Raw genomic sequence first — 19,663 nt, 5'->3', positions numbered from 1 at the left:
TCTTCTCTAAGTAAAGATTAAACTTTTCTTTAATCAATTAAAACATTCTTCTAAACTGGAATTGCTATAAAGGAGTCCAATCTAGGTCCAAGCTCTGATAATGTTCTAATAGCACAATAATTTTACCTGAACGGAATTAAACCCTTGCTTTAACTTAAGATATTTCATATTCTTCCCTCTTCATTGCAAGAAACTTTTAAAGAAGCTGACGATTTCATACAAATACATATACAAATTATCTCATATAAATCACTGGTTTGCTGTGTGGTTCAAGTACATGATCTTCGACAGAAACAAAATATTGGCCAATCAAGCATTTTTAATATCTGTATCTTTTAAATTAGTTTGAGGGCAATTGGAATATGGGCAAAGGTTATGGAGATGGGAGACTATTTAAAGTCTACAGTTTATAGTCTACTACTTCTTAAAATTTCTTTAATATTTGCTTTCAGAATCTGTGATTGCTTTATTAAGACACGACCTTTGGAGGTTCCTTTCCTTCTACATTCCACTTTGAGGATGGTACACTGCGATGTTGGAAAGCACACATCTTCAAGTCAGAGACTGTATGCCAAGTCCCAGCTGTCCACCATCTACTAGTGCTTGCCTCTGGGCAAGTTTCTTTTTCTCTCTAAGCCTCAACCTGTAAATAGGACAAGGTGAGATAATGCAGGTACAGCATACAGCATAGTCTGGCACAAAACAAATGCTCAACGCATGCCAGAAAACATACTCATGAAGAATCCTGTTGAATAAATTTCAAACTTTTCATTTCAGAGGTAAACCGTTTCATCTTACATGTATTTAAGAAAAGAGAAAGATAGTATCCAGATGCAATGAACTAAAAACAGTAATATAAAAAAACTGCAAATATAACCCAAATCAAAAATTCATGTAATCATTCAGCTACATACCCATAAATGAAAGGTCCAGAATAAGGTAACAAAAGTAATCAGAACTACACAGCTTTTACCTAAAACATTTAGTATCAACTCCGTGAGATGAATTTCTGGGAAAAGGCTAAACCCAATCAGTAATGGTTTCTTCTTCTCAACTCCTATAAACAAAAGACTTTCCCCTTCATTTTAAGAAGCTTTAATAATGATAAATATTAACCCCACCCTCTCCATTTCCTTCTCTTAGGAAACAATATTAATGTGAGACAACATAATCTGAAGATTGCTAACTACGTTTGCTAGGAAATAAAATTTAAAACATTTTAAAATGCGAACTAAACAGAGCATTTGACAGAGGCAAAAGATGGTCCCTTAAGAATCCACTGAATCACGAATCTTCAGCAAAAGCCTCGGCGGTATTTTAAATGTGTTCTAGAAAACAGATTGAGTGGGCACTGCCTGAGAGGTGGCAGAAACAGTGGTGGTTTTATATTTTGGAAAAACATCATTGTGAAACTGACCTATGCTTCTTTTTAGACTATACAAAAGGTAACTAGTCTCACAACTAGACTAAAACTAACCCTACACCCGCCAAAAACAAAAACAAATATTTTTACCCTTATAAAAAATGTAAACTACTCAAAATATTAAAGAAATGTAATAAATAGGTTGGAATTCACCAAATGCAGTTAAGGAAATAAAAATAGTTAACTGATGACAAGTCACTTATTTGAGCACACTGCCATTAGATAGGCAGAAGTCTCCGAGTTTGCTGCACAGACTCCGGAAGCTGGTTAAAAAAAACAAGAGTAAACATTTTGTGCATCTTGTGTAATTTTTTTCTTCATGTTGGCCAAAGTTAGATGATTCTAGTCACAGAAGAGCTGGATAGATGTGGTCTGACAAGAAACCAGAGTTTCAACCTAAACAACTGTGAATTTTATGCTCCAATATGTTTAAACTTCCTCTAAATGTTAAAGCTGGCCAGGTTTCTCAAGTTTCCCTTAAAGGGAAGATCAGACCACAAATGACAGTTACAATTTCACTGTACATGTAACTACAAACAATGATGGCTAGTCAAGTAGTGAGTTAGAACTAGCATTCAATTCTTTAAAGCTGATTTTAGTGAAACAGCAAATTTAATTATAAAGGTTCAGTTAGCTAATTGACTCCACAATGACTTTTCTATATTGCCTTGTATACTAGACTATCAGATATGTTTATATATAACACTATACATAAATGCTATTATGTATTTATATGCTTTATATAAATGTTCATGTTATGTCATTACAAATATATTTTGTGTATATATATATGTGTACAGATATATATGCAAACATTTTGAGAAGCACTAGACAAGCGAGAGCTAGCTTGAAGGTTACTACTTTAACCATTTAAGGCCCATAGGCTCGAACATGTCTGATAAGGATCTTTTGCTGGAAAGAAGAGTAACACAGATCTGCTTCATTCTCTTTAGTTTTTCTTGGGTCTGTTTCCTGAGAGTAGAAAAATCTTGTTGTTTAACTCATTTTCAAATATCAGACTGAATGACAGGTCACTGGCAAGTTAGGGATCGTCAGCCTTTGGCTCAGGGGTGCCCTCCTGGCTAATCAGTTGTGTATATCGTGTTTCCCCGAAAATAAAACCGAGTCTTAAATTAAGGTTTGCTCCAAAAGACGGCTTAGGGCTTATGTTCAGGAGACGTCATCCTGAAAAATCACGCTAGGACTTACTTTCCGGTTAGGTCTTATTTTCAGGGAAACATGGTAGGAATAAGGCAGTGTCACACAGCACAGACGTTAGCACCCAAGGGCATGTCAGCAGTGTGGCCCAGTTGTGTAAGAACATTGGGTCAACAGTCAGATGGGTAAGCTTGGGTCGTCATTTAATTAAGCTTCCAATATCTTTATCTTTACAACAGGTGTAATAATGAGGCCAATATCAAAGAACCCTTATGAAAAGTAGTAAGTTAACGTAGTAAAATGTTAGCCTGACCCAGAACTAGTATTTGTTGAACACACAAATATAGGCAGGTATAAACCCAGTTTTATATTTATGTGTGTAAGCATATATGTATGTCTTTAAAGTTCTCACACATAGTAAGCATTTTCCCCATGTCAACAATATTTTTCACGCATTCTCTGTTGCCTCTATTTTGGAATATGCATTGTATTTCTAAGCATTTGAAAAATATGTACCTTATAGTTTTACTCTTTTTGGTAATTATTCTTTTAAAATAATTTTTAACTTATGCCTTTCTAATTATAAAGTTTAAGAATGAAAACACAATTTTTAAGTCCTCCCATGTGACAGGAGAAGTTTAATATATCTTTCTGAGCTCTTGCTTATCATGGAGTCTCACAACTGCCTTTCCACATGAAATATAAAGAAGCAGCACTTGAAGTTCCCGAGTCACTATCTTTTCTCCTCAAAGCTCTACTGAAAGCAATCTACCATGCTTTGTATTTACTGCTACAAAGGAGAAGGCGGACTAAATTTTGTTCCTTGGTAGTTAATATTTTGACTATAAGCTTTAACGGCAGTCTTATAATTTTTTAAAAATTGCCAAAAACGTATCTAGAGCTGGCATTTCACTGATTTCATACGAATACAAAGGTCCGATAATTAAGTTTGTGAACTCGTTGCAACGATGTTGCTCACCTTTTTTTGATATCAGAGGGATTATTCATTATGAATTTGTACCAACTGGACAAACAGTTAACCAAGTTGGCTATTTGGAAGTGCTGAAAAGGCTGCGGGAAAAAGTTAAAAAGTCCTGAACTTTTCACCAACAATTTATGGTTCATGTTCATGCATCACGGCAATGCACCAGCTCACATGACACTGTCTGTGAGGGAGTTTTTAGCCAGTAAACAAATAACAGTATTGAAACACCCTCCCTACTCACCTGATCTGGCCCCCAATAAGTTCTTTTTTTCCCTGAAGATAAAGGAAATATTGAAAGGAAGACATTTTGATGACATTCAGGACATCAAGGGTAACACAGCAACAGCTCTGATGGCCATTCCAGAAAAAGAGTTCCAAAATTGCCTTGAAGGGTGGAGTAGGCGCTGATGACGGTGCATAGCTTCCCAAGGGGAGTACTGCCAAGCTGACCATAGTGATATTCAGTAATGAGGGATGTAGCACTTTTTCTAGGATGAGTTCATGAACTTAATTGTCCGACCTCGTAATGTGGAGAACACTTTCAAATGTGCACGCATGCATTCAAGCTTATTTTTATTATGTGTTCTTTTCCCTTGATATGATTTCCTATTTATCAACACTTAACAATCCCATGTTGGATCTTCTTTTTATATATCTACCATCTTCTCTCGTTTTTCTCTTTTTCTTTGGATTCTGGAAGAGATTTATTTATCTGTTTCTTCTTTACAAAATTAATTTTCTTTTCAGCTGTGTTAATTCTACTCTTAACTACCTCTCATATGGATTTTAATGTGCTATTACATTCTTAATTTCTTTACAATCATTTTTCATATGGTTTCATTCCCATTTCATCTCATCCTACTGTCTCTTCAGCTCATAATCATCTAACTGCTTTCTGTCCCTCTCTCATTAGGGCCATGTCGTTTTTAGTAGTAAACCATTGTTGGAGATCTGCTCTCCCTTCAGATCTTCAATATGATCTCCCGTTTCCTTTACGGAGCAACATTTTCCAACAGGCATGGCTCTATTTTTCCTGTTTATTGATCAGTGAACAAGGCGAGATCTACCCAGACCTGGTATTTGCTCTGAGCTACTCTTGATCCACTTGGGTGCTGATTTCAGACCTAGAGTTGGTTGGCAGGTGGAGATGGACAGTTCCCAGGCCAATTCTCACTGTGGTTTTCATTTCAATGTAGTTTTGCTAGGAACAAAAACCCGCCTTCACTGTCTGGCTTTCTGAGGCTCTGAATAATGGAGAACCCAAACAATACTCAAACCCTCAGTAAACACAAGTCTTTCTAACTCTAGCCCACCTACACCACTTTACTTTTGTAGAGGAAGATTCTAAGGACGTAACAGTAACAGACAGACCTTATCCCCGCTCCCAGCTCTGCCTAGCTATTTTCTGAGTTACAACCTTTACTAAATAAAAAGGCATTGTTGGAGAAGATGAGAAGAGCTGGGAAGAGTATTCTGGGGTCAGCTGCCTAGGATTTTTCTGAATTACGGGCACAGAACTGGGGAAGAGATGGGTCTGCCTACCTATTGTTAGGTGGTCGTAACTTATTCTGCCTGTTTTTTAAACCCACTTTTGTTGCGTTCATGGTAGACATCTCACTAGCTCTAATGTTTATAACTGTTTCGAATGTAAGTGCTTTTCTCTACCTTCTTAGGGACTCTGGTGAGACGTCTCAAGAGGCTGTATCAGGACTACCAGGCAGAGATCTTGTTAAATCAGGAAATGTTTAAATAAGTTTCTCTTTCAACTGAAAAAAAAAAAATAAGCAAAAATAAAAGCATCCAAGAAGTTTTACTTTGAGAGACTATCTCTGTGCAATGCTGCATCGTCCTTTTAAACACCTACAAATAAAATTCACCTGTGCCTTTCACTTGTCCTCATCCACCCTCCTGTCCTTGGAATTCAGGTAACAGAAACACAATGTTTATGTTATAAACTTGGCAGTGACTGACTTTCCTGAGAAATTAGGTTTGACATTCAAAGGAATTTAGACATTTAGCTAGTCTTTTAAAATGGCGTTTACTGCTAACATTGACAGATCTCAGGTATAAGACTTCACATTGATTTGAGCCAACTTGAGATTCCCTTCACTTACGGATTTCAAGCAGCCGCTATTCTCACGCCAAAACACATAATTCTTATGCTGGACACCCTCAGCTTTTTGGCTTTTAAGCATGTAATAACCAGCCTATGCTCCATTTTAATCAAAATGACATAATTATGAGTCAGAAATAAGAAAATTTGAAACTCAGGGAAACATCTGAAGCAGATATTTCACTTCTTCAAAAATAACAGAAATGAAAGGAAAATAATTTATTAATGGTACTTAACTTTGGAATATCTGATAAAGGTATACTTCTTTCCAAGAAAAGCTGCATGGGCATACATATACCCAAAACTCTGTCTTAGTTTCATGGCCTTATCAGTCTCTTTATAACTCAACCCTTTAATATATTTAGCAGACATAACAAAATGTTGTAAGTCATGTTACAAAGGTAATGTGTTGTGGGGTTGTATCAATGTAACAGCCAATGAAACTTAACAGATAAAACAGACAGTAAAGACCACCCAAAAAGCAGAAAATATCTGGTTTCTTCAGTTACTGATAACTGCACAAAGGACAGCTTAACAAGACCCACACGACTGCCTGCTGGAGGGTTCCTGAACCCTGTGAATAAACCCCCTTCTTTTTAAATATTTACATAGTCATTTGAGCGTTCCTTTCTTAATCTGGAAAATGGTTATAATAATGCCATCTTTGTAGGGTGGATGTGAGTATCAAATGAAAGCTATCTATAAAATGCTTAGCAGAAGGCTTGGCCATCAGTAAGTGCAAATTTTTAAGGTGCGTTTTGAAAAAGGCATTTTCACCATTTAAACGGGGGAAGTGTGAGACAATGACTATAATGTATACTTTGATAATGTTCTGACCACATTCATTAAATCTCATTCCTTGGTACTTAGTAGATATTCAATATTATTTAGCAACAAAGTCATCTTGTCCTACCCTCGTTGAATCTTTCTCCTTTAAAGTGAAAAATTCTCTTTTTGCTACCCGAAAAAAAAACATGGTAAGACCTGACTTAGTAATGTGGCGAAATACTTTGAAATTATAAACTAATAATGTCACAAGTATTCAACTATGTAGCTATAATTAAGACAGAAAGATGTATTTCAAATGAACTGTTTACAAATAAAGAAGCAACATTCTTCAATATTAAGAATTATTTTTAAAAATAGGATAAAAATAATACCAGCAGTGTTTCAGGTAGGTTACTAGATTACCTAACCAACAACTTGAACTCTGAAAACTTCATTTCCCAAAACCCAGTAGCAACTTAGAATCAATGCCAACTACCTCTTTCGGTGGCGATGGTGCCACCTGCTCAGTGGGAGGGTACTACGGCAGTCAGCCTCCTTGGGGTGACCACCCCACAGAGCTACTGACTGCACAACACAGCCTCGCCTAATCCTCTGGTAATGTGTTACCTTTTGGGTACATACTTTAATACTTCTATCACATAATTTGAAGAGGTGTGAATAAATCAACCTTTAGAACCTGAACAGACAAATATTGTAACTATCACCCTCTACCTCACTTGGGAAATTTAACAAAAAATCCACTAGACAAATCCTTAGGAACTCTTGAGCACATATCATGTCAACAGATTTAGCTATATCACACAGGTGCAGTACAACGACATTCCATGAATATCTTTTAATTCACTCATGGACTGCAACGTGTGAAACTGGAAGACTAATTTTGACGTCAGCAATTGCTGAGTGCCTACCAACAGAGGTAGAGCATAAATTCTCTCACTGGTGAAATATATCTTAAAATCATACAACATATATATTTGCAAAAATTGCCCACCAATTTGGCACTTTCATTAGCAATAATCCCGTGGACCAATCTCCTCCCATTATACCTTACAATGAGGTCACGTGAGTGTAGTGCCCAACAATCCTATTCCGTTTCTCCCCGTAAGAATCCTTCTGGCTTCTGCGTTACATTCCTGGGGAAACACTACTAGTGAGACTTAAAATTGTCTGGGTTTCTCTAACAATTCTTATGAGTAGGAATGAAGAAAACATTTTTCCATTTACTGAACAAGTGTCAGTAAGAGGTTAAAACAAAAATATAGCCAAAACTCAGAAGAGGTAGTATCTACTTCTTTTACAACTAGAGAGCATTAGGATTAGAAGGGTTAAGGAATTTATTGGAAGCAAAGCAGAGGGAAATTTCTGACTTGAACCATTTATCCCAGAGAGTTATATTTCACTAATACCTACATCTTTATTATCTTGGATATGAGATTTGATCATCAAATTACAAAGAGTCTCCTAAATACAGTGTAATAAATTCACAGTAGGAACTTCAATATGCATCCAATTGTGAAAGGACAGAATAATCTATAGGCATTGTGTAATACATGCTACTAACTAAGAATCAATAAATAGATGAATACAAACACCTCCAAGCAAGAAACAGTCCAGAGAAGGTATTTCAGAAAACAACAGGCATACTTTAGGTGAATAAAAATACTAGGAGAAAGTTCTACATGCATAATTGAACAGATCTGCCGCATATTTGTTTTGTTTTTAACTGCAAAGTTATATTTTATCAGAACATTTTTAACAATGTATACTGTATAAAACTATCATAGTAGAAACAAAATATCATGGTCCTTTATTTACATAAATTAGTAAGTAAGAATAACACATTTGTAAAGTATTCTGACAATATTTTGTTAAACTTGACATTTTAAGGAAATTGTACCCAAGTAATTCAAATAAAGCCAAATTCTAGTTCTCTTTGACCTCCTCTATTTAGTTTCATTGAAAACCTAAGAACTGTTTTGATATTGAATGCTATAAACTCAATCAAGCCCTCAAAACATTAAGATATAATCCATCATGCAATTATGCTTCTCATTTCTAGCTATCACACCAAGTTGTTGTATCCTATTTCAGCTTTCAAACCAATTTCACGTCCTTCCTCGTGGAAATTTGTTAGCAACAAAGACACACATATATGCAATAGCCAGCTGTACTGCTCACATATGTTTTCTTTTACTAAGAAAAACATGGATATGTAAATGGCATCATATACTTGGCATTCTTATTTGCCAGAGGTACAAAATTCTTCCCTTTTTGGATGTTACTTAGCAGATGTGGGGCACCATTTGCTGTTGAATTTCAGAATTTCGAATGTTTATTTTCTTAAACTCAGGCTCACTGGAGAAGTGCTTATTAATCAGAATTTCTCCTGTTTTAGACAAAGATGCATTCACCTAGAAACTAGAAAAGACTGACATCAAAGTTATCAAAGACTGTACTAAAACTAAGCTAAAAAGGAAACACTTTTAGCATATAGAATTCTACTTTTATGACAAAGACAATTTTATTAGGGTATCAACATTAGCTTGGTTGCTAATAAACAAAGTAGTTTCCCTCCATCTACACAGCTCCTCTTCAAATCGGCGGTGTGAGGGCTTTATTTAGGTTGTACAGATATGGATACTGGACCCTTTTCCCATTTTGGACATCTCTAAAGCCAGAAGCCTTAATGAAAGCATCTGAATGTATACCTCACTTCAGTAAGAAAATAAAATTTGCGTACCACAAGCCCTGTGATTCTAAACGATACAGGTCATGGCAGCCTGGCAGAAAGCTTTTCCTCAAATAATTCCGTTACCTGTAACCCTGAAGTTAATTGTCACCACAACTCCAGGAAAGAGAAAATCAAGTCCTTCACTTCAAATAACAGACTAGAGGGAGGTCTTCCCATTTTCTCTGGGAGTACCAAGGGGAGCTCGCCCCTACCCATTCTCCACCACCCCCCACCCAGTCTGCCTGTTAATTTCTAACCCAGCTCAGGGCAGAACCTTCCTGCTAAAAAGCAGCCAAGGTGAGAATCCTTTCTCTTCTGGTCAATTTCCTTCTCAAATAACCATGGATATGTAAATTGTTCAGTAGGGTTACTTTCCTGTCTCTTCCATATTTCTGGGGAAACAAAATAATTAAATTTAAAATTGACAGGAAAATGTCTTAAAATTAAGAATTTAGTAAAAAAAAAAAAAAAAAAACAGAAACCCTGGTGTTCATGAGAAAAACTGTGCTGTAATATGTAACTTAATACATGAGTAATATATTCTGTGATCATAAGAGAAGTTAGGCTCATCTTATTTTATCAAAACTAATAATCACATGTGTTTCCTCCAGACCGACATACTCTTTAATCATTTATATTGATTACATCTTTCAGAAATGCATTTAATTTCATACTAAGACACAAACATCAAACACTTTTTTTTCCCCAACTGGGTAAAAAAGCTTTAGTGTTCTGATTAATTTTTCTGGTTGGTCAGAAGTTAGAGACAGGGCTCCAAGGCCCTTATCTTCAAATATCCTATAGCAGTCCTGCTTTCTCACAAAAGCAGAGCGGTCAGTGCAGAGTGGGCAGTCTGCGCCAAGGGTCAGCTGTCTTACCCCAACATTCAGGGGACTTAAACAACATAACCCTCCAACTTTACAGCAGAGTTTCACTTAAGTAGCAGGAAGGGCGAGGAAAGTCATGACAAGGCATATTCTGAACCAAAACAGAATTCATAAAGGCAATAATTGTGAAGCAAGTTACTTTCATAGGTACTATTTCTGTGAAGAACAGCAATCCGCTATGACCAAGGGGCTCGGCAAAGGTGTGTATTATAATTTGGAATCAGGGCACGACCTTCTGGGACCTCTGTACGGCATCATCAATCTCTGTGATTTACTACAAGCTTGCTTTCTAGACGGGAAATGGCAACTGGGACGGGACACTCAAATGCTGAGTGTGAAAAAAGTAGAAATAACATGGCTGGGGAAACCATGAAAGCAAACACAAATTGCAGGCTTTTTTTACTCTTCTGTTTAGAAAGAATTTTGATCAAAATTCAAAAGAGGCCACACCAAATGCATGTTTGATGTTTCATATGTGAAGCCAGCTGGGATCTGGGATCCACTGTGTTAGTCCAAAGTGTAAGCTGGGGAGGGGTGTGTGGCTGGGGGATAGAAATGGGTTATGAACTCAGATTCTAAAGTGCTCTCTCAAGTTAGTAGATTTCAATGTTCTGTACAAACTAACACGTTCACAGAATCTCATTAGTCTAAATATTCTGCATTAACATCACTTTAATTAAAGGATCTCAAAATACTGTCTGGAGAAATAGCCCCACCAGACAGCTTACTTATGAAAGGAAGAAATACATTTTCATGCCCCCTGTCCTTAAATCTCCACCTCCATCATCAACTCATTTCCTTGTGTGCAAAAGGAAACATGGAGCCAGGTTTGACCGGGAATGGAATGCCAGTGTCTGAATAGCCTAATGCAGAAAGAGCTGGAGTACTCGTCTTGTCTGTCAATAGCACGCCTAGAGGTTCTCTCCAAAGAAGGTAAAATGGAGCCTTACTGGGTTGTGGGAAAATGAAATGTGACCGTCATATCAAAATTTCAGCCCTCGTGCAAAGGGATGGAGATAAAAGGAGGGGAGACAGGGCAAAAATATGTGTGCCCGAGGACACTCACTGACCTTGATATATGTTCTACTCACTTTGCTTAAGTTGCTGACAGAACGCAATATCAGCTCGACACGTTTTCCCACCAGCAGAACTACCTATCCTAAGCATGGTGTAGAAAATAACAGTTCTGGAGACATCGCAGGCAATGGTGAAGGCCACAGCTGTAAGATTCCTCAGATGTGAAGGATACGGAAAACAAACTGTGATTTCAAAAACAGGAAGGGTTGTTATAGGCTCATGTGCCTGTACATGACATTCGACTCATGTGGCTAATTTCAAGTCACGTGGCACGTGAAATAGCTAGATGAGGGGCAACAGCAAGCATGTAGCCACTTGCAGACAACCTAGTGCACCGTTCTAGACACTTGGGACAATGGAGGGACAACTGAGATCCCGACCCTCATGGAGCTTACAATCTACCCGAGGGAACAGACAATACACAATCAACGTGGTAAGTAAATTCTGTGATAGTTTAGATAATATATGCTTTGCAAAAGCAGAGGGGCAGGTTGCCACATGAAGTACGTCAAGCAGCACCAGCCTCCCTGAAAAAGAAAGATTTCAGCAAAGAGGGGAGAGTAGGTTGTGCAAAGAAATATCTGGGGAAGTGCTGTCCAATTAGAGGGGACAAAGCACAGCCCCGAGGTGGGAGTGGGCAGGAGAGAGCAAGCTGCCTCTCTGGAGTCTTGATTTCGTCTTTTATCCCTGCTTCCTAGCACAAAATAGGGGCATAGTTCATGTTTACTGAATTACTTAAATTCCAATAAATATAAGATTACCCAATACCCAAATTTAATCCAAACTATAGTCTAGGGCTTTGTAATAAGACTGTACATAAAATGCACTGGTGGAAGGTACATCTTCCTGAGAGGAGCTATCAATCAGACTTTCAAATGAGTTTTTTGGCTCTCTTTTCCCCCAAACGTTAAAGGTCACAGCTTTCTTTCCAGGAACATACAAGGAAAGCAGAAAAGTGGGTTCTATTATATAAGGAGGAATGCCTCAAACAGAATCTACTTTTGGCCAGAGTCTAATGACAATTTTATGTGAAAACAAAACAAAGAGAGAGAAGGTAGCAAGAGCAAGGTAAGAGGTGCGCATGATTAGCAGGAAGGCGGGTCCCAGCATCCCATTTCCCCTTGTCCGTTACAGGGTAATGCCAACTGTCCACAGGGCACTATCTCAACAAGAGACCTGCATATAGTCCTTAGACCTCAGGGGTAACCTTCTGAATAAAATGAAGGCAGTCAAACATGAGAAACAGGAGCCTCCTATGTTACCATTTTGGATGACCTCCCTGTTCATAACTGCCTTGAATACTTATTTCAAACCTTTAGACATTCATGGATTTTTTTTTTAACCTGAAACGATTAAGGAGAATTAAAGAATTTGGACCCTCTAAAAAACAAAGAAACAAACAAAAAAAACAACAGGGTAAGTCACGTGGGGGGAAGAAAACGGGGGAAAGGGCTAAAGAACTCAATTACAGTAAGAAAAGAACTACCCTTTCTCACCTTCACACACTTTGCCACTGCAAAAGCTTTTCAAATAAATATACACTTCGGCAAAAGAAATCGGAGTCCCATAGGTTCCAACACATAAATCTGTCCTTACAACTACTTTCCATATCAATTTGACATGTAACTAGAAGGAGCTATTGCATTCTCATTTCATAGGAATGGTATTTAAATAAGAATACAAGATTAACATGTCTAGAAAATCTAATATTTAGTACTACGCTCCCCAAAACTGCCTTTTCAACCTTTCAATTATTCCTAACTTCTCATTTATATTCACAACCATTCTTCCTAATACTTTAATGCATATTATCACGGGTCTCTTTCTTAAATTCTGCTAAAATTTTTCATTTTACTCTACCTTTCTATGATTAAAAAAATAAAATAGAAAAGCTGTTAAAAAGTTAAATTGTTACATTACATGAACTAAAAAGAGAAAATCATTTTTCTTTTAAGGAAAGACTTGCTTTTTTAGTATACTATATCCAAATAAAGTTATACCTGCCAGTAGCTATCCAATGCAATTTTGTTTAGAAATTATTTTTACAAAATCTTTTTGTCACTAATCTTGAGAAGATACCCCTTTCCACCTTTTAAATAATCTTCTCTAATAAAACTCAAATATTTTCATGATTCTGCAATCTTTTGTATTCTGGGATAATTAAATCATTTTTCCTTTTGAATTAGCCTACTTCTAAGGACATGTTTCTAACCTAAAAACAAAAAGTCAAATTAAAAATATGTAGTTTCGCAGAAAATTTAAATTATGTATATAACTTCCATCTGCCAAGTGAAACTATGCAAGAAACACAATGGTTAACAAAATAATATATATGTGAGGGTCAAGATTTTGATTTATCTGCCAAAAAAAAAATTAAAATTTGCTTTTGAACTGTACAGTAAAACATTATTTGGACATTATTATAAAGTGTATGAAACAAGTATCTCTTTTGGGTCGAGTGAGAAAGGAAAAAGCAGTTTCCTTCAGGCATTCTTAGTAAATTCTTTGACTTTTACAAAATATTCCCAATCTTATTACTACTGTACACGAAAAGGCAGCTATTTATCCTTACATTCCGCTTCTTTGTTCTCATTACCTCTTTCATTTTTCCTAGAATAAGCCAGCATTAAACAAGGCATAATAGTATCAGATTCTCTTCCAAAAATACATTGTAATGCCACAGTCAGTTCTCCTCAACACATAACCATTGCTGTTTACTCCACCCATTTTAAACATGCCTTTCCATACCTTTCTCAATCTCTCAGGGGGGGAAATAAAAAAAAAGATTACACAAAGGAAAAAAAATGCTTGAAATTTACTAGTGAGGAAATGAATTGACAAAGCTGATAACAGCAAAGCTGAGTAAAAGGCTGGTCTCCCTGTGAAACTGAACAGAAAAAAAATGCCTTAAATATAACAGCTGTGCACAAAACTCAAGTGTGGACCATCTCCAATAAACAATGAGTGGTTTTTGAATCAAGGTGGTTTCCATTTAAGAAAAGTATTCAGTTGATTTTATGTTTTCTCATGAAGGCCAAGCACACTATAGGCATGAATACTACAAATGACATTGCCCATGAAGGACGAGAACTCCCTCTACATTGTACTAACTACGGGACTGGGTTTCAGCTGCAGCCACAGTGTTCCTGGAGAGGAAACCAAGAGGCAGACACCGGGTTATACAAACAATGGTTTCTTCTCCACTGAGCTCTGTGGCCATTTTATTACTCTCTACATTTTTCCATACAAACCATATTAGTGTTAAATATACTTATATGAGACTTACCCTCTCCTTTTCCAAAATGATTATTTAGATATGTAACACCAATTACAAGAATCAGAATGCAATAAGTATTTAATTCAATGACAATTATAACAGTAGTGTTTAAAGACACTCACTAAACAGGTTCTCAGATACCATCTCTCTATTTTATAACAACCTCCACCCACAAACACAAATTTCTAGCTGTATAATGACCAAGCTTTTATGCACCATATATAAATTCAGGTAAAGTTGCCGAAACAACTTGCCCAGAGTATTTCAGCATAATCCAAACCTAAAACTTTTCCTTAAAAAAAAAAAAAAAAAAAAAAGGCAGGGCAAGGGGAGGGAGTCATGAAGCAATCACTTATCAATACTAACCTTGTTGGTCACTTTCTGCTTCAGTTTTCGAAGAACCTGGTGCAACAGGAAGGGGTCGAGGTGGCCGGGGCTTTGGGGTGGGAGGTGAGATTTTTTTCCTTCCAATATATTCTACGTAAGTTCCTGGAAAGTCCCCTCTCTCCCCTGTGGTTTCATTATAGCCATTTAACCAGCCAATTTCTTCAGGCTTGGCTTCCTGTCCATCACTGAACCCAAGAGCTACTAAGGACCCTTTATTCACAGTCAATATGTCACCCAAGTGCAAGTCGATATCTTCTTCTCGCTCCTTTTTATAATCATAGAGCGCTCTGTACTGGTACCCCTCGGCACTCATGTTTGCAGATCTGTGACCATGCAACAGATGAGTCTGGTAACACACCGCAGTCTAATTTTACGTCTCTCTGGAAAGTGAACTCAGAGAGTGTAGTAAGATTCCTAATATGTGTCCAGCAGAGGACAAAGAACAACTCTCCAAAGGTTTAAGAGGAGAGGTGATTGGCCATTGGCTGTCCATCTGTCCTCCATCAATGGTATGACTGAAGAGGGCGCGACTTCCTCTGCAGACCACAGTCTTCCCACTGGCTTCCTTTTCAGAAACTTGTCAACACTCTGACTCCACTCTGACTCTCGCAGCGAGGCCCAATCCTTTCGGACACTCTTGTCGCACTGTCCATCTGTCGTCTGATTTTACTGTTGCACTCCACACACGAGCTTCACCTAGCAAAGGAAAAGCAAGACTTATGAATGATCATCACACTTTGCCATCTGTATGAATTTGAATTTCTACTTTCATTCAACAAGTACTTCATTTGGCAGACGTACACGGGCCAGCGTGCTATTGCTGGACATGATATACACAACACAGATTAGTGAGGCACTCCCTGCCTTCTAAGAACACTAGGTGGGCGTGGGAGGGGTGCTGGCATGTGGCAATGTCTCAAAGACAAGACTGGTACACAAGGCTGGTACACAGTAACACCAGGAAAGTGCCAGAGGACAGCAGAGACCGAACGCAATGAAGTTCAAATGAGGGAGAGACAACATCTGACTGCAGGAATCTGAAAACAGAATGGAATGTATGCCATGACCTTAGGTACAGATGTGACTAAGCAAGTATATTCCGGGAAGAACAAGAACAGGGAGCCCAGTGCGTGTGGAGCAAAAGAGGGAGCATTGGCTCCAGGTTAGAAAGACGGATAGGGGTCGTATAACATCACGCACGTGTGTGTTGAGTTTGTGAGTCACGTAGACTACAACGGGGAACAACTGAGAAAGCTTGGAGAAAGCGGAGTGATAGGATCAGAGCTGCACTTGAAGAGTATCCATGTAATCATGGTGCGTAGAAGGACTGGTGTAGGAACAGAACAGGTGAAGAAAACTGTCAAAGGTGTATCGCAGTGGTCTGCGCAAGTGACCAAGAGGGCATAAATCAAGGTGGTAGCAGAAGCTATGGAAAGGGCAGGACTGAAGCAGGCAACACTGCACAGGAAGCATGTGTGGGATGTGGCAATGCTTGAATATGGGTTGAGATAGAGAACAAGGAGAAAAGGGTGCCTGATGCTGTGTTAACAAGAATTTAGCAACCAATAGGAGGCAAAAGGGAAGCCAGGAGGCCTGCCGGACTGGAGGCCGGTCATTCAATGATGCTGGTCATTCAAATGCAAATATGCTGGTGGGTGGTTGAAAACCTGGTCTGTGATTCAGGAGGGGGAACAAACACATTAGAGATTTGGTAATGAGCCTGCAAATAAGGCAAGGCTGCACTCAAAGGAATGGAGGAACTCATAAGGAAAAAGATTACAGTTAAAAAAAAAAAAATGACCCAAGGATCAAACATTGATGCTCAATGAATGCAACCGAGAACAGGAAAGTCAAGATTTGGAGACAATGCAGTGTCCTGGAAACAAAGGATAAGAGGATTCAGGCAGGAAAAGGTCATTCCGAAAACTAGATCCTGCAGAGGCCTCCAGACAGGGGAAACTGAAGCAAGGCTACGACATTTGGGGCTTTGTCCATCATGGAATCATTACTGACTTGAGGAAGCAGACTCCGGTCTAGTAATACTGAGGACAGTAACTAGAATTTAAGGAGTTAAGGAGCTGAAGAGGAAGTAGAGACGGTTGCTGTAGATTGGACTCCATGATGGTAGCTTAGTGGAGGGAGAAATGGGAAATGAAAGTTGTTTTTTTTTTGATCCTCTAAGTTAGAGAGTTAGTAAGTTAGCACGTAGACTGCTGATAGAACAGTGTGCACACTTTGCACTCCATTCCTCAACGGTTATCTTTATTATAAAGAGTAAAAGCAGCCTAAAGGTTTCAGTTAAGCTGGCTGAACAATAAAGCAATAAAAACAATAGCCACACAATTCCAGCGTGCTATATCAAAGAGAGCTTGTAAAAGTTTTACAGCGTGGAACACTTCAGAAGTATAATATTATAGGCACTCTTCAATGCAGGCATGTTAAGAAGCAAAATCTAATCACAGATTAATTGTTATGTTGGCATTCAGAAGTGCAAAGTATTCAACTTTACATGGTGAAAGCCTCTTAGCTGTAATACAATAACACTCTTAGGAGAGTTACATATTAAAAGAAGCAAAAACAAACACTGGAAATTTTTGTGTAGCAAGGATATTAATTTGGGGTAGTATTCTGCTTTGCATTTTCAGTTGTCAGAGAAAAAAAATTAAAGTAACCATCGGCGTGTATGAGAAAAATAAACTATATTATGTTTGAAGACAGCCTCGCCTTTTGCTAGATCCAGAATCCAATTAAATACTCACTGCATAAATTCACACAAAAATGTAGAACTGGCAAATCTCATTTTCAGTACTAATGTACTCTGTACAAATGAGACACAGAACTCTAAAGAACATGAAAATTTACATATCCCTAAATGCCTGGAAACCAGGCAATATGCCTAAGAATAATTTAATTCCTCCAAATCTGCCTTGAAATTTTTGTTAGCTTTTCCTGGCAATGTATGTCTTTTCTGGGGAAAAAAAAAAAAATCCTCACCCAGTAAGCTGGTTGGTCTTTCCTTCAGCTGCTACCTAGAGCTTCCTCTATTTCAGCAACCCAGTGGGCCAGTTTGGTGAGATTCTAAACAGAATGGGGTGTACAATGATCTCTCTCTCTCTCTCCTCTCCCTTCCTCCCTCCCTATCGTACAGAACCCTCAGCAACCACCAGCTCCCCCCAACCCCCCTCCCCATCGCATACCTATGTAGCTATGCATGTCCCTCATCAGTGGACACTGTAGTAAGACAAGGCTCCATGTCTGGGTAAAGTATTACAAACCTGAAAACTGCTATGTTGGCCTAAGGCTAAATTTGTGCAAAGAGAAAACTAAACCTTAGGAACCTGATGGCTTTCTGAAGGGTAGACTCTAGAGTAGCAATCTCGGCCATACGTGCCTGTGACCATGTATGTTTCTACAAATACCCCACTCCTTCACCATTTGTAAGAAGAACCTTACTTTCTGTGTACGAATCCGGTGCAGAACTCTGGGCCCCCATCTGATAAAAAGAACCCCAGATCTTTTATAACTCTAGGATTGGAAGTAGAACACACTATTCCTGTCTTCTGCGACTTCCCAATCAAGGCCAGGAAGATCCATCAAAACAATTCAAGGTCGGCCATGCTTCAGTGCCAATGAAGTGGTTGGAGAGCTATGTAGTAAGACAGGAGGGAGAGCTGACTAGTTATTTGGGAGGCAATTGGATCGTGTCCTGTGGCGAGGTACACAGCGTCCTTGGCGAAGGAGAAGAGGCAGGCACCTCTACGCGACTGCACGCTTTCTCCTGACTGCCAGGCCCATTTTCATGGCTGTCATGGCTGTCATGGCATCACCTGATACTTCCTGGAAGCTGTATGTGAACTAACCAATCTTCTGCCTCCGCCTCCTTATCTAATATGGGAGCCATGTTCAATCATCACCATCTAACATTTGCTGGGAGCTAAATGTATATTAACACATTCAATACTGAAGACAGTCACGAGGCAGGTATTATCAATAGTTCTCACTTTACGTAGGAGGAAACTGAGGTGCAGAGAGGTTAGTATCTTGGCCGTGATAACACTCAGTAATCAAGAGGTGGAACCAAGATTCAGAGCCAGGCAGTCTGATTGCAGAGTCACCCCTTTTGACACCGCTAGAACCTATGGACCAAACTCAAATTGCTTCGATGCCCAAGGACAGCCCAGATATGTCCACGGGGTCTGTAATGCAGGATCCTGGCCCACAGACTCTGACCTCTTAGATAAACCTTGAACGTTTGCTTTTCACTCTCTGCAACAGCAGCCTTACTGATAGTGTCTGGCTCTTTCACAAACACACCTGCACAAAAAGAAGCCTTTATAACCTGGCAGCAGTTCCATCCCAGTCCCACACCCAGCGTTCTGGACCATTCACATTTCCCTCCAAAGAGACTTCATTAAAATGCATCCTTGCCAAAGAAGTCCATAAACTAGTGAATAAAAGAATACTGGGCACATCACTTCTGGAAGGCTGACCGCTTCTGGAATCCTGCCCATTTCTGCTCTATGAGTGTTAGCTTCTGCCACCTGTATCCCTCTCGGCATCTATGCCCCCTGTGGTTATCCCAGGCTCCTCACTACACAATTTCTAAAAACTCAGCTCTTCTTTAGAGGTATATGTGAAGTGTCAAACCACAGTCAAATCTAGAGGACTGACAAGTTCTCTTTTCCCTCATCCTCAAATTCTCTGCAGGAATGCAGAAGATTCACCAGCCTGAGGCATTGGCAGTGTCTGCGTAACCCTCCTGAAATCAGTGGATCCCAGACTATCCAGATCGCCAGGCTATAAGTTGCCCAGATTCACAAGGTTTCGCCCCCATTC

The 19,663-nt window shown here is 38.7% G+C and overlaps 1 protein-coding gene across 2 annotated transcripts in view; it reads right to left on the bottom strand.

Moving 5' to 3' along the window:
* The window catches only part of PIK3R1 (phosphoinositide-3-kinase regulatory subunit 1), an 86,344-nt gene that overhangs the window by 59,650 nt on the left and 7,031 nt on the right, over positions 1–19,663 (bottom strand). For both annotated transcript variants that reach the window (XM_033109897.1, XM_033109898.1), the window contains exon 2: positions 14,807–15,523. In XM_033109897.1, the coding sequence (XP_032965788.1) occupies positions 14,807–15,140 (334 nt within the window). In that variant the 5' untranslated portion in view covers positions 15,141–15,523. The remainder of the gene's footprint in view (positions 1–14,806; positions 15,524–19,663) is intronic.

This window comes from Rhinolophus ferrumequinum, chromosome 7, assembly GCF_004115265.2.
Source record: "Rhinolophus ferrumequinum isolate MPI-CBG mRhiFer1 chromosome 7, mRhiFer1_v1.p, whole genome shotgun sequence".
Taxonomy (NCBI): domain Eukaryota; kingdom Metazoa; phylum Chordata; class Mammalia; order Chiroptera; family Rhinolophidae; genus Rhinolophus; species Rhinolophus ferrumequinum.
The sequence above is the reverse complement of the archived record's forward strand: the minus strand, read 5'-3'. Positions and strand labels throughout refer to the sequence as shown.